The 14,158-nt window shown below is 41.9% G+C and overlaps 1 protein-coding gene across 5 annotated transcripts in view; it reads left to right on the top strand.

The window, feature by feature from the left end:
- tanc1b (tetratricopeptide repeat, ankyrin repeat and coiled-coil containing 1b) overlaps positions 1-14,158 on the top strand; it is a gene marked incomplete at its 3' end in the record, with an annotated part of 136,731 nt that overhangs the window by 86,755 nt on the left and 35,818 nt on the right. For all 5 annotated transcript variants that reach the window (XM_080752539.1, XM_080752537.1, XM_080752538.1 and 2 more), the window contains exons 8-10: positions 4,473-4,595; positions 7,414-7,695; positions 8,694-8,851. In XM_080752539.1, coding sequence (XP_080608665.1) covers positions 4,473-4,595; positions 7,414-7,695; positions 8,694-8,851 — 563 coding nt within the window. The remainder of the gene's footprint in view (positions 1-4,472; positions 4,596-7,413; positions 7,696-8,693; positions 8,852-14,158) is intronic.

The raw sequence follows: 14,158 nt of genomic DNA, 5'->3' as shown, positions 1-14,158 counted from the left end.
GACAGTAGCTACTAGCTACTACTTTTGAAAACTACAGTAGATAGTGCCTCCTGTCTCTTCCTGGAGATGCTGAAGTTCCAAGACTGGATAATAGTTGATTTTCAGGGGGCAGTCCCTATTGGCTCCAGGTCCTTGGGCAGGAGCCACTTTGCCTGTGCGTTAATCCGTCATTGCATGTCTCCCTAATATCCCTGGCGAAAAGGGAGTTGATGGAGCTGGCAACGCAAGGAAAGCACTTTTGAAGGGATGCCATTACTGATAAGAAGTGGAGGGGATAAGAGTGTATAGGCAAGAAACATATGTTGACAAGGAAGGCATTGGCTTGGAGCTTAGCCCCCCTCCTGTTCTGTCCCGACAGACAGAGAACAGAGGGAATCAAAGGGCAGACCTGCCAGCGAGGGTATGAAAAGAACCATATTTTCATCAGAATACACCCGTCCCTGACACATCTTTAGAACTTCAAAGTTGCCGCTAGCTAGCAGACATGAGATAGCATATTCATGCACTATCAAGGAGGAGGGTACAGTAACTGCGAGAACACAAGAGTGAGGGGTGGAAGGGAACCCGAAGCCGTAAGGAGAAAAGTGGAGTAGAGAATGACTGGACCCAGAGGAAAATTTGGGCCTTGAAAGAAAAGAAGAACAGAAATCTGACTGGTGTGTGGGGGCAAGAAAGAAGCATCATTACTGACAGACAACAACAAACAATCTGTGCCTTTCCAGCTAGTCCAACTGACTAACACTTTTCATATTTTGCTTATTGGGAGGTTTGCCTCAAAATAATAGGCACTGTGTCTTTTTTACCTTAATAGCTATTAAAGTGTACTAATTTCATACAAGAAAGTCCAGGCAGGTGAGAGGGAGACAAACAAATTTAGTTGCAGTCTTTGTATGATGTTTACATTCATGATCTTCATTTCATGTCAAAATCCCATCCCACCTAGTACAAAGATCTAACAATGCATTATTCTCTTTTACAACTATTAGCATTTGCATAACGAGCATGAAAACATTTACCGTAAATAATAGTAATAATAACACATTATTACAATAATAATAGTCCACAACACTCCAATACATACTATTTATATGAGAGTGCAAGTTCAATTAGTCTTCTCTAATTCACTTCCCATACTTGGAATGTAATCCATTGCCTACCCCAAATCTTTTAGAAATAATGGTTTCCTTTCACATAATACCTAACGTTTTCCGTGGTGCAATAAGATAGTAGCTCTGCCCACCATTGTTTAGTCGGGGGAGGGGTTTCAGATTTCCAATGACACAGTATACCCTTTTTTTTGCAGCAGACATTGCTAATATAATAGACGTCTTTTCAGTGGCATCATGATTACTTAGCAACATCACCTAAGATAGCTATGCGGGCATCAGGAGTAAAGTATTTTTCAAGGATATAGTCTGTAAGGTGTATAATACATTCAATGGAATTGAATAAGCCTGTGTTATTTGTTATATTTGTTTGGGTATCCTGAAGTAGTGAACTGCCATTCATTCAGAGTGTATATTCATGGAGTTACATTCTATCTGCAGTGTCCACCAATGCCAGTGTTGGGGTGGTTGAGTGATGCGCTATTGCTAGATTGCTGCATGGACTTTCAACTTGATTTCTCTCTCTCTCTCTCCATATCTCTCTCTCTCTCTCTCTCTCTCTCTCTCTCTCTCTCTCTTCTTGCATGTCCTCTCACCAATCTCTCATTCTTACATCATGCCCCACTCTCTCTCCCTAATTTGCACTGTCCCTTATGCCTCTCTCTCTCCCTCTCTCTCTCTCTCTGTCTCTCTCTCTCTCTCTCTCTCTCTCTCTCTCTCTCTGTATCTGTCAGAGAGGATCTTTGATTAATTTCTCTCCGGCTGCCCAGTGCAAACTATAATCAGCGACGTTGGGAGTCCATATCGCTCTGCATTCACTTATTTTCTCCTCTTTTACTGCCCCCTTTCTCTCTGTCTCAGTCACTCTCTCTTGCTCGCTTGCCAAAATGTGCATGTGCGCGTTCTTCTTGCGTGTGTGTAGGTAGAGGGAAAGGCATGGGCAGGGAAGCGCGGCGGTGGAGACTGGAGAGCGGCGCTCTCCCGGAAAGCACTGCATTCATTTAGCGAGCGCTCTAATGCTGTGGATGCTGTGACTGTGTGAGCCTCTAGTTAGCGGGCTGCCAAGCCCCTCTGCTTCACCAGTTGAATGCTGCCAGTGTCTCCGGATGGGAGCACTGGGGCGGAAGGATCACTCGGGTGCCCCTTGGTGAGTTTGTCCATGGGGGGAGAATTCTTCCGAGCTTTTAGCGCTGGGCCTCCACTGTACACCTGCCTAGCTGGCTCCATGCTGGTCACCAGCCAGACACCCTCTGTCCTGCCCCACCACCCTGGTTCCACTGCTGGATACAATGTAAGTAGCCGGTAAGCTCAGCTGGCATTTTCAGAAATGGATATACTCGGTGTTGGTTGTATTTTTTTGTAGCTTTGTCTTGTGTTCAGGGGTGAGATGCCGTGGGCTCGGTGGGGCTCGGCGAGCCCAGACTTATTTAGCTGCACGCGTGCGCCTCGTCGCCTCACGTGCAAGCACGCGCACGTCACGAACTTAGAGGGGCACCACTTCTAAAATCCATATCACACCACTGGTTGTGTTTCTAGTGTCCCTATTATCATTCCAACCCGCTGTGAGTTTGTAGATCTGCTGTTTTTGGCAATGAGATTTTTTTGTAGAGGTGTAAGGTATATAGGGTTCAAGTGAACCTAGGCACACATGAACCAGGCACATTCGTGTACATTTAAATTATGTGTAATCTATTACAGTGAAAGTGTCCAAGAGGGTTTCCGAAAGGTTTCTTTTATCCCTGTAAAAGTTGCATTGATGTTTGGGTCATTCAGTTGTCAACAGATGGGTTCTAATTAGTGGGACATTCCAGGGAGGAAGTTAGTGAGCGAATGAGGGAGGGAGCTAGGGGGAAGAATGGAAGAAGAGAGACTATATCTGTGACAGTCCCTTCCCTCTGAGATCTGATGGACTAGAAAGCATTAGCTTTGATTCTCCTCTTCAACATTATAGGAGAGCATAGGTCTCCATGGTGATGCTATTGTTGTACAGGGAGCGGCAGTCTGGACTGGCTCCTCCAGTCCAGCTTGTGCACTAATGTACTTCTCTCGTATGTTGACAGACGAAGTATATGGAAACCAGATTGCTTTGTGATAGGGATGGAAATTATCGATTAATTCATGAATTGATAGTTGATAACCTTATCGATCGATTAACCGATTAATTGATAAGCAGTGTTTTTTAGGACCAAATGGAAAATTCTTGTCCGAAACCGAAGATGAGTGCAGAAACATGATTGCGTTGATGTATATAACATTAACGAGCGTCAACGAACTTCAGCTGGACATGAACACACACACCTCCCCTTTGCAGTGCTCAATTGGAGTCTGTCTCATTTATCTCCAAAAGCCCTTGAATATGATGGAATATGATTTCTGTGATTTTGTTAAGATCACATTGGATATCACACACACCATACCTGTAACTCTTTCACTAGGCAAAAAAAAAAAAGGATTAATTGCGATTAATTTATTTTAATTTATTTTAATCGATTCATTCCTTAACGGCAATTAATCGATTTTAGATTAATTGTTAACATCCCTTGAAGCCAGATTGCTTTGTGATCACTGGATCATCGTGTTCTTGTAGTCTAATTGAGAAGTTTTACTGCAAAATAGAGAGCTGCAATTTTGAGGAACTTTGAGAAAGCCGTTGGAAGCAAACATAATAGAAATAGACATACAGTATTAACAGTAAGGTCATTTGATACCTTGATTTACAAACATTTACAAGTACAATGTTATTCACTAATTAACTTTTTGGGGTTTTAATGGGTTAAACGGGGGGTTCACTCCAGAAATGGACATAATGAAATTAACTTAAATAGCACGGCTCACTTCAGACTGGGTGTGATTCTTTTTGTACAGTATGTAACGCACACACGTGCATGCAGGTTGTGGGGAAATGGGTGTATTATTATGCATGTGTCTAGGTGTGTATAAAATGTGATCTTTCTGAAACCTCCAGCAGTCCAAGAGCCTCTCTGTTGTTGTTGTATCAGTTGTTTTGGTTGTTCAGCCATAGTAGTGTCCACGGGGACAGACCTCTCACTGCCATACTCTGCCTAGCTGTCAGCTTGGATCAGTAGAGTTTGTGTTTTTTGGGAGGGAGAGATGCTGTTCTCCTATCTGCCCTACTCATACCTGCACACAGAGTTCCACCTCCAGGGAACTACAAATGCCAGGTCAACCCGCTCCAGCTCTCATCCACTCTCCTCACTTCAGTGATGGCAAATGCCACATCCAATCTGGTTCTGTCTGGCTTCCATCGTTCACTTAACAGAAGTTTGTTCTAGCCAAAAATGCATCTAATACTTCCCTGTCTGACTTTAACTCCCTCTGGTCATCTCTCTCCCTTTCTGTCTGCAGCCACCAGTTCCACCAAGCTAGAAGACCTGAGCTTTCTTGATGAACAGCGCAACACACCCCTGCGGACGTCCATTCGCCTACCCTGGCACAACACAGGAGGACGGCCACCTCAGGACTCCAAAGGTAACAACATTTTGACACAACAACAATTGTGCACAAACTACAAAGTGCACCTGAAGTAAAAGGGTGACTGGGTGATACAAATACAAATAGTTAACGTTTTAATTTGAAATATTAAACATTAATTGGTTGAGAGTTCAAATATAAATATGAGCTTTTGGTTGTCCTTGTTTACCCTTTTATTCACGGCGATAAATCCCACAGTTAATATTTGATTAGAACATGAATAATTTAATATCACACCATTAGATACTCTGTAACTCTTTGACCCTCTTCTAAATCCCCCATCAGCACAGCGCTGTTAGCAAGTACATCAGTGGTTCAGTTTTCACATCCCTGAGGATGGATCGAGCACTGCTGTTGTCCATGTTCAAGTTCACAATTTATGCATGGCCTACCAGACTGTGGTTTTTGTGCTGTATATATGCAGAGGTCTTGCTACACACCTCTGCTGCCGCCTTTGGATAGACAGAAGCTGGATGCTGGATAATGTACTGATCAGCAAGTCAACTGAGGCTAGACACTGGAGACCGTCTATAGTCTGCAGTGTTGATCTCAAGTGTAGCGCGGTTTTCTACATTGCTACAGAAGAGGGAGTGTGGGCGAGAGCTCCCTCTGCTAGCCTCTACTGCCTAACAATGTAGGCAGTTTTGTACTGGAAACATTTTGACAAACTTTGCATGAAATCTTTCAATTTATGGATACCTGGTATTTGTCATGATATCTCCAATGAAAAGGTATTTTCTATTTGTCTGACCTTCTTTAACAACGGTACCTTTTACTGTATAAGCCAAGGGTTGGTCTGTTCTCAGAGTTTAGATACAGTCACACACATTGAAGTTGAACAGCTGCAAAGAGGTGCCTAACCCACTCTTTTTTTGTGGTATTGGTAGACTGTAAAATCCTGAGCATCTTACACTCAGAGTTGAATTAGCGCTCAGAATGTTAATGTTCTATTTAACCTTATTTTAACGGGTTGTGGTATAATTCAACCCCAGTTGATTAACTTGGGATTAATACGTTGCTGTCGGGTGGAAACCTCATATTTCCAAAACTGATAGTAGGTTCTTGGTTTACCTATGATCCTAGATTACTATGTCTATGCATTTGTTGTATTACCTCGCATGTACTGTCTGCTAAATGCCTCCATTTTAAATAGTTACTTTTCAGGATTCAAATTCAAAAATTGCAAAAACAGCGGATCTAGCTCAAAACGTGTGGAGTTGGTACTTGGTAGATCAGCTATTTTTGCAACTTTTGTGTTACGCTGTTGTATGAAGTAGGGGGGGAATTAAGAGGTAGGAGTTGAGAGGTTTCTGCCTGACGGCAGCAATATTCATTCAGCAGTGGACCGGTCACCGGTGTCATTTTTCCGGTCATAAAGACCTGTCTATCTGATATGATATTGTAGCTGGACAATTATGTCTTTTGCATCCACTAAGACAGATCCACAGGAGTGCTGAATCAGTGTTTGAACAAAAGTGCTGATCTAGGGAATAGTGTCACTTCATAGCGCTCTTTGTGTCGTCTGTTTTGTCATTCTACAAGAAATATATTTTTCTACCTTTTGAGAAAATGATATTTATAGATGTGACTAACATAGAAAGGAATCCTCTCAGCATAAAGTAAATCCCAAGTAAACCTCAATAAAAGATGAATTATTATGTGGTAATTAACATTCTACGGTATGTCAAAAGGCCCTGTCCCCGAATGTAACTACTGTGAGAAACAGGAGATACAGTAGGCTGCATGGCTCGCCAAGGCTTACTTACTTACTATACAGTATTGCTTAAGAGTATTGGAACATCTATGAGCAGGATTGGGTTTATAAAGAGTGATGTTATGCCCTCAGTATGCTCTGTGTGTCATGATTCATGGCAGTTTTGTTGGAATCAATCTTTTAACCATTACCACGTGTGGCTTAGAACACATAAAATATAGTAAAATATGTTTTCCAGCTTGAGGCATCCATATCAAAGTGGAACAGACAAGCACAACATGTACAGTGAAGTGAAGCACATTTTGTGTGATTTTTGGACAGGTCGACTCTTTGGGTGCACCTCCGTCAAAAATAGCACAAAGACTAGGGCGTCGCTATACACTGTTTGACATGGTCTGAACAGGTGGGCGGCGGACAGCGCAAATCATGTTTCTTGTTGACATCAAATTAAGTGTGTGCTGACTGATGCATTCAGGCAAGGACAACAAAGCACCACTCTGCTCCAGGAAATTGATTCATTATTTCAACAACAAAGCATAATACAAGAAAATGTCTCCTGTACTTTTCCACCCAAAGTGACGCCCATGCATGCACCTTCCTAAAATACATGACCATGGCAAGTGGACAGTGGTACACAATAAAATCCTTGGTGTTCATTCTGAAAGTAATACACACTCTCAGAGTTTACAAATGGATAAATTAAGAGGATTTCACTGTGTAAAATATATAAATTAAGAAATGATCGGAGAGAAATTAATGCGGGGTAGGCAAGACGAGAGCCAGTGTGGCTATCAGTAGTCGACACTCGGCCTCAGCTTTTCCACCCTGAGAAATGTAGAATGTCAGATTTATTGCATCATCATTTTGTTGAAGCCCCCTCCTTCCCGAGGTGGCAGAGATTTAAACACATGATAGGTGGGCATCGATTAATTCCAACAGCACGCTGAGGTGTTTTTTTTTCTTCTTTATAAATAATGATTTGCCTGTGTGAATATTAAACTGTCCAGGTTCTAGTAATCCAACATTGGAAAGTAATGATGCAACATGCAGTACATGCCTTCTATAAGTGACTTGTTTCCTATCCTTTCTCTACTCCTCCAGCCCGCTTTGCACCCTACAAGCCTGTGGACATCATGCTCAAGCCTCTGTTGTTCGAGGTTCCCAGCATCACCACAGACTCTGTGTTCGTGGGCCGCGATTGGCTCTTTCAGCAACTGGAAGACGTCCTGAAGGCCAGCGAGTCTGCAGACAACCGCGGTGCCATCGTGGTGGGCAGTGTGGGCTACGGCAAAACAGCCATCATTTCCCGGCTAGTGGCGCTCAGTTGCCACGGTGGCCGCATGCGCCAGATTGCCTCCAACAGTCCGAGTGCCTCCCCCAAAAGTAATACTTTATATATCAATGCTGATTATGACCCAGTGACTCGTTTGTCTTTTGTAATGCAATACCTTAATATACCGTATGAGTTTATTGTTGCAAGTTTGACATACTGCAGATGTCTTTGTCAAATGCCTGTCAAAGCGCTGTAGGAACTGTTAATCTGTCCTCGACCTATGTGGGCTAATCTGCGTTGTCCTCAATTCAGTGATTCATGAGCAACATAAGTGTACAGTAAAATGAGTAAAAATATAAGCTGTCAGTAAGTTATATAAATCAGATTTGATTGTTGCGTCATTTAAAATGAGGTCATATCCATCTGAAATATTCACTTGAGTTGAGCTGGAGCAACAATACTCCATGTAAGCAGATTTTAGCAGTCAAATATCATATATTTGCATTTATAAATATTAAATCAGTCTGTATTGGAAAACTGTTGTGATTGATTGAGCTATTGCATGAGATTAAGTCATGACTACAAGTTGGAAAAATGGAGATGCATTTTATATTCCTTTCTATTATATTCCTTTAAATTTACAATTGTCACACTGATAATTAATATTAAGCGGTAATGTGCAAGGAAATGAGCCAATGCCGGAAAATAACCAACGAGGTAAAGATGAAGAATGTATTATTTTCCAAAATTAGGACACCTTGTGCATTTTCACACCGAAATTTGTAAAAAATGATCATATTTATTTAGTTTTATAATTGAGAAATTCAGAAAACATTGTCTTGGTAATCACTTTACTTGGCCAACAAACTGCAACTGCAGTTTATTATTGTAGTTATGGTTACCGGTACTTACAGTTTATGATAATTTTTTGTATATTTGAAGAATCCGGTATGTGATATTAAAAGACACCCACCGGCTAATCAGATCACAAGACATTTTTGTGGCCATGGTATAATCCTGTAGTCATTATGGCCTCCTCATATATTATACGTTTTGGTGTTTTGTGCACAAACTGCACATGACTCATTGTTTTCTGTATGTTTGCAAGGTGGAGGAGAACCAAACGCAGAGCTCCCTCTTAGCCAGCCTCCACAGCCCACTCCACCACCCAGTGCCACTAATACCCTGAGGAACAGCAACAGCTGTCCCGGGACCCCTGAGATCCAGAGGCGTAGGGAGGAAGCCGTCAAGCGCCTGGCGGCCAAGGTAGAACAACCATTATTAACCCATTTATTTAGGCCTAGGATTATTGACTGCTTTAACTATTGAAAAATAGCAGATATACAAGCTCACAGCGCGGCACCGAGTGCCGCGCTGCGAGCTTGTAGATCTGCTATTTTTGAAAAATCGTGAAAATGTGTGCAAATTTTTCAATATATATTTTTCAAAGCAAACCTTTGTAACTCAAATCTCTGCCTCTGGGGGGTCCCTGTTACAACATATTTTGAGATGGGGGTCTGCGGCCAAATACCTGTAATTTTGGGGGTCCTTGACATGAAAAAGTTTGAGAACAGCTGATTTAGAGGAAGGACTTAGAAGTCGGGTCAAAGATCGGGTCAAAGATATTCAAAGACTTGCACACATTTTCACGATTAAAAAAAAAATAGCAGATCTACAAGCTCGCAGCGCGGCACTCTGTGCCGCGCTGTGAGCTTGTATATCTGCTATTTTTCAATAGTTAAAGCATAAAACAATGGTTAAAGTGGTTCAAATCTAACATGACTCGGGCGCGTTCCAGGTATTTGAGAGTTAAACCCTACATGGCAGTGGTCCTCAAAACTATTTCATGTCAAGGACCCCCAAATGAATATGTATTTGGCCGTGGACCCCCAACCGAAAAGATTTTGTGCCAGAGACCCTCATACTAGATTTGTGTGGTTAAAATGTTTCAAAAAATATTTAAATATTTTCAAGAGAGAAAAGATTTTGGGGAAAGGGCAGATCTACAAGCTGAGCTTGGTTCTTTTCAAATAGCTGAAGTATAAAATAGAGTAGAAGTGGTTAAAGTGATTTTGATGCTATATTACGGTACTCATTTAGCTGGGAAGCAGCTGGAACCCCCTCATGGACGGACCCCTTGGGGGGCCCCGGACCTCACTTTGACAACCACTGCCCAGCTATATACTTTGTTGACTGCGGCCCCCCAGGGCTCTATCCTTGGCCCATGACTCCTTTTTTTCCTTCTCATCAAATCTTCTCATCATATATCAAATATTGGTAATGGTTAAAAGAGCTGTCTGTTTGTCTTTGGAAAAGATCACTTACCCTATAAAGGGAAAACATAATAGAGTTATTCCCTTTATGAGAGGGTCCCTTTATTAGCTATTTAGAAAGCACTGATTTGGAAAGGACACTGGGGTCAGTAGAGTAACTTGAGGACTTACAAGCCTGTATACTATGTACAGATTGGACTGATATGCCTTGTGATATGTGGACTGTATGGTAGGACATTTGGAATTCCTGACAGAAACATATATAATCAGTTTTTTGTTGTTGATTTTTGTCCTTTAAATTGTATTTTTTATCTTGTGTCATTATGCGTTTATTGTGATTGTCTATTGTCTTTATTATAATTGAAAATGCCCATACAACACAAGGTGCAGCGTCACTTTAAAGCCTTTGTGCATCAACTAGTTTTATGACAAATCTGTATAATTCCCCATGTCCGATAAAATACAAGATATTTCGAGGTGTTTTTGTGGGAGTCGATCAGATGTAGATTTGAGTGGTGTGTTGTCCACTTTACGTTCAACATCTCCTGGGGAGACGAGGTCCTTTATTTCTTCCACACCATTTCTCCTGTCCTTCATCTCCTCCCCGTTGACTTGTGAGTGATATTGTCCCTGGTGTTGTCAGCCTTCATGTTGTACAGCGTTGCTTTTAGTATGTATGAGATGCATTGCAGAGACGTGACATGAGCCACACTCGCTTGATTTATGTTTGTTTATATTCATTTTCGTTTCGTTATGAAGCCTGTGAATTATAGACATTCCACGGGGATCTGCTGAGTTTATGAAAGACAATCCCCCCCCATCGGTCTTTGTTTAAGAGACTTTCATATCATGGGGTTTGATTTGTGTAGCGGTGTGCTTAGTTAAACAGAAAATACCAAATGCTGCTGCCTGAGCCGCAGAGTATAACGTGAAGGGAGTGGTAATGATGACATCCTCACCTACAGTAGCTCTTTAGCACGTCTTGTTCATTCACAGAGAGGCAAATCACATTGTGTAGACCAGACAGACTCCCTAGTCTACTTGTCAGTGTTGCCAAGGGAACCCTAACAGTATGGTCAGAACGGCCTGGAGTTACACACCGTTCCTCTCGGCTTAGAACACCCCTGGTCGGCTGCTCGTTTGCTGTGATTTTAGGCTTTACACCTGCGCAATCACTTTTTAATTGTTCTTTATCATTAATCATTAATAATAACTTTAACCCTGGACATGTCATTAATAAGCAAAATATATTTTCTATAAGTGAATAATTTCAAAGATTTTCAAAAATAGCAGATCTACATCTACAGCCATTTCAGCTATTTCATGCGACAAACGGCACCACAGAAAACACGGATGTACAGTAAAGAAAACAATACTGGTCATCAAACACAGTGTGATTAAATGTCAGTACATATCCAGCTACAGTATGTGAACAAATTTCACACCATACCTGTTTTATTATCAGCACAGCAGTGCTCCATCTTGGGTGTGTTGCGGTTGAAATTGCCATTGCGGTACCCTGCAGTCTTATTTTCACATCAGTACAACTTCACTGGCATCGTATTTAGCGTTTTATTGTTTGTATACCATGAAGTTCCCTTGCTGTGGCATTTTGAATAACCATCTGCCATTCACTGCAGCATCTTGTTTATATCTATTCTCTTGTGCTGCTCAGCTCACTGTGCTTAGCTTGCTGCCTGATTAACATACAATAGCTATATACCTTTTCTTCCTCTTCTTCTTCTTTCTAACATCAGACTTATATACTGTAGCACTTTTATGGTATCCAAAGTCGCTTTACCAAACAAAACAAGATAACAATAGCTGAAACTTTTGGGCCCATTTAATAACCTCCTGATAACTGAATAGAGATTACGTGAAATTCTGTAATTATAGAACTTCAGCAACACTGGGCTTTCAAAGCCGGTGTTCAAAATTGCATTCATGTGATATCCTTGTGTGGCTTTGGCATGGTGCTTCTAAATGGCAAACAATTGACTGCATTTATATAATACTTTTTGTAGCATACAGGATGCAGTTACATACCGACAGCGGAGGCTGCTCATCAGGAGCAGTCAGGAGTTTAGTGTCTTGCTCAAGGACAATTCGACAAGCTGCTAGGAGGAGTCAGACAACCCTCCGTCTCCCAGACATTGGCTCCTGAGCCACTGGAGCTCTAAGACATGACTAGTCAGTAGATCTAGACTAGAAATGAGAAGTTCTCCCCTTAACTTTGACAGTGTACAAATGAAACCAAATGAACAAGAGAGTCCCTGAAATCCACTTTGAGAACCACTGGACTAGTTAATAAACCTTGTGTATAGTGAGTTGGATGTTTCTGGGCATCCTATTAATTTTAAATGAAATATTGCTGGTTCCTGACGTTTCCAGATTTTCATCCAGACTGTATACACATCTTCAGCTGTTTTACAGTTTTCTTCCAACTAGTCATTAGTAATCCATCCATACCCGCATTGCCATCCGTCCGTGCTATGGAACTGGGACCGCAACTACAGATCCAATTGCCTGTGACAGAAAGCAAGGAACCCTAGTCTCCAACCGTGGTGGGCGGGTACTCCACCCCTATGCCACGGGATGCCACAGCCACCCATCTTCATAATGCTTATGGTCTTGCCCCTACTACGGATCTGCCCTTAAACAGTGAAATGGTGCATGAGATGACTACGGCCAGACTCTGCCATTGGGGCTTCTGTACAGAAGATCATGTGCCAGACAGCTCGCTTTATGCCACTGAAGCACATCCAAACATTTCTGAAACCCAAGCCGCATCCCTAAAGCCAATTATTCTGTAAACTGCTTCCAACAGGGCCTCTCTTAGGAGCTGTGTTCCTGTGATGTGTGAATTCTGATGCACAGAGCAGCTTCTGTCAAATGAAAAAGGAGGTGCTTCATTTTTTACAAATGGATGATTCGAAATTGCCCTCATAACCGGGGCAGTGAAGCACTTAAATGTTATGGTTTATTGCAAGTTCAATATCTCATTGATATTGCGGAGCCAGGTTCTTAGGCATTGTTTTCTCAATGGCAACTTCATTGCAAGCACAGCAGGCGAGGAAGGGCTGTACTGCAGTTGCACTGCAGAATTTATTCCGTATTTATTCCGTAAGGTGTCTTTCACCGAATACTTACAGCATGGCTCATTGATGAGGTAGTGGTCTGCATATGGGTCGTTGCCTGGAAGTAGCCTTTCACTGCAGTGTCTCTCTGATATCTCTCTCCTGAGAGGCTACGAACTGTACTGTATATACACATGCAAAAACCTAATTTAATCCATCACGCTGCATGATGTCACAGCCCCACATCTGTTGCCATTTTGTAGTAGACATTTTGCATCCTACCATCTTCATTGTGAAAGTGTTATTTCAAGGCCAATTCAGAAACAGATATCTCCATACAATATAACACAAAGGGGACACAGACAGATGGGTACAACGGGTACTCTGACAAAGCCCTATAATCAGACATATTGCTCAGATCAGCGACGTACTGTAGGTGTGAGGGATGCATAGTGGCCCAAACCTCTAGTTTGACTAAATATGCAATATTATACAGTATATGTTTAGCCAACTTGCCAGACATGCCCCCAGGGCTGGAGACAATGTCCGCATCAGATGCATAATGAAAAATCCTCTCGTGAGCGTGCACACTTATAGCCTACTGTAGGTCTTAACACTTATGTTGCAATGATTTTTTCTCTTCAATGTCCCGCGATGCCATGGTCTCCATAGACTTCCATGTAATTTATAGTGCGCGGATCGTGCACGCCCATGCCTAGATGATGCACCACGTGTGTGCACACTGTTCACAGCTTTCAAACAAAAAAATCTGCTTGGAAATCCGTTCAGGCATTCATGATTTATCAGCCATTATGTTTTCTTCAGATGTAAACAAACATGGCTGCCATGTTTGAAAGAATGGGTTGGTATGGGGGTTAAACATGCAATTTCGCGATCGCGATCATGCCTAATACATTTCTGGGGGTCCAAAAAACATTTTTGAAAAAAAATATTGAAAAACAAAATATTTTTTTTTCTTCAAAAACGGCCCAAACTCGGGAAACTCGGGGTTGGCACAGGGGTGGTACCTTTTCAAACTCGGGAAACTCGGGTTGGCACCAGATGTGTTAATAGAACCAGATATCGAAATATATGAATGAGTGACTGTTAATGCTTTAAACTCCCGTTTAAATGGGTGTCTGATTAAGCTTCCAACCTAATATGATGGATTAGTTGGATTACTTAGTTTTTAATGCTTGTAGTTCTGTCACCTGTAAATCTCA

Source organism: Nannobrachium achirus, assembly GCF_963921795.1.
Source record: "Nannobrachium achirus genome assembly, chromosome: 22".
In the NCBI taxonomy this organism is placed as follows: Eukaryota; Metazoa; Chordata; class Actinopteri; order Myctophiformes; family Myctophidae; genus Nannobrachium; species Nannobrachium achirus.
Note: the sequence above shows the minus strand (reverse complement) of the source record. Positions and strands in the feature narration are given on the sequence as shown.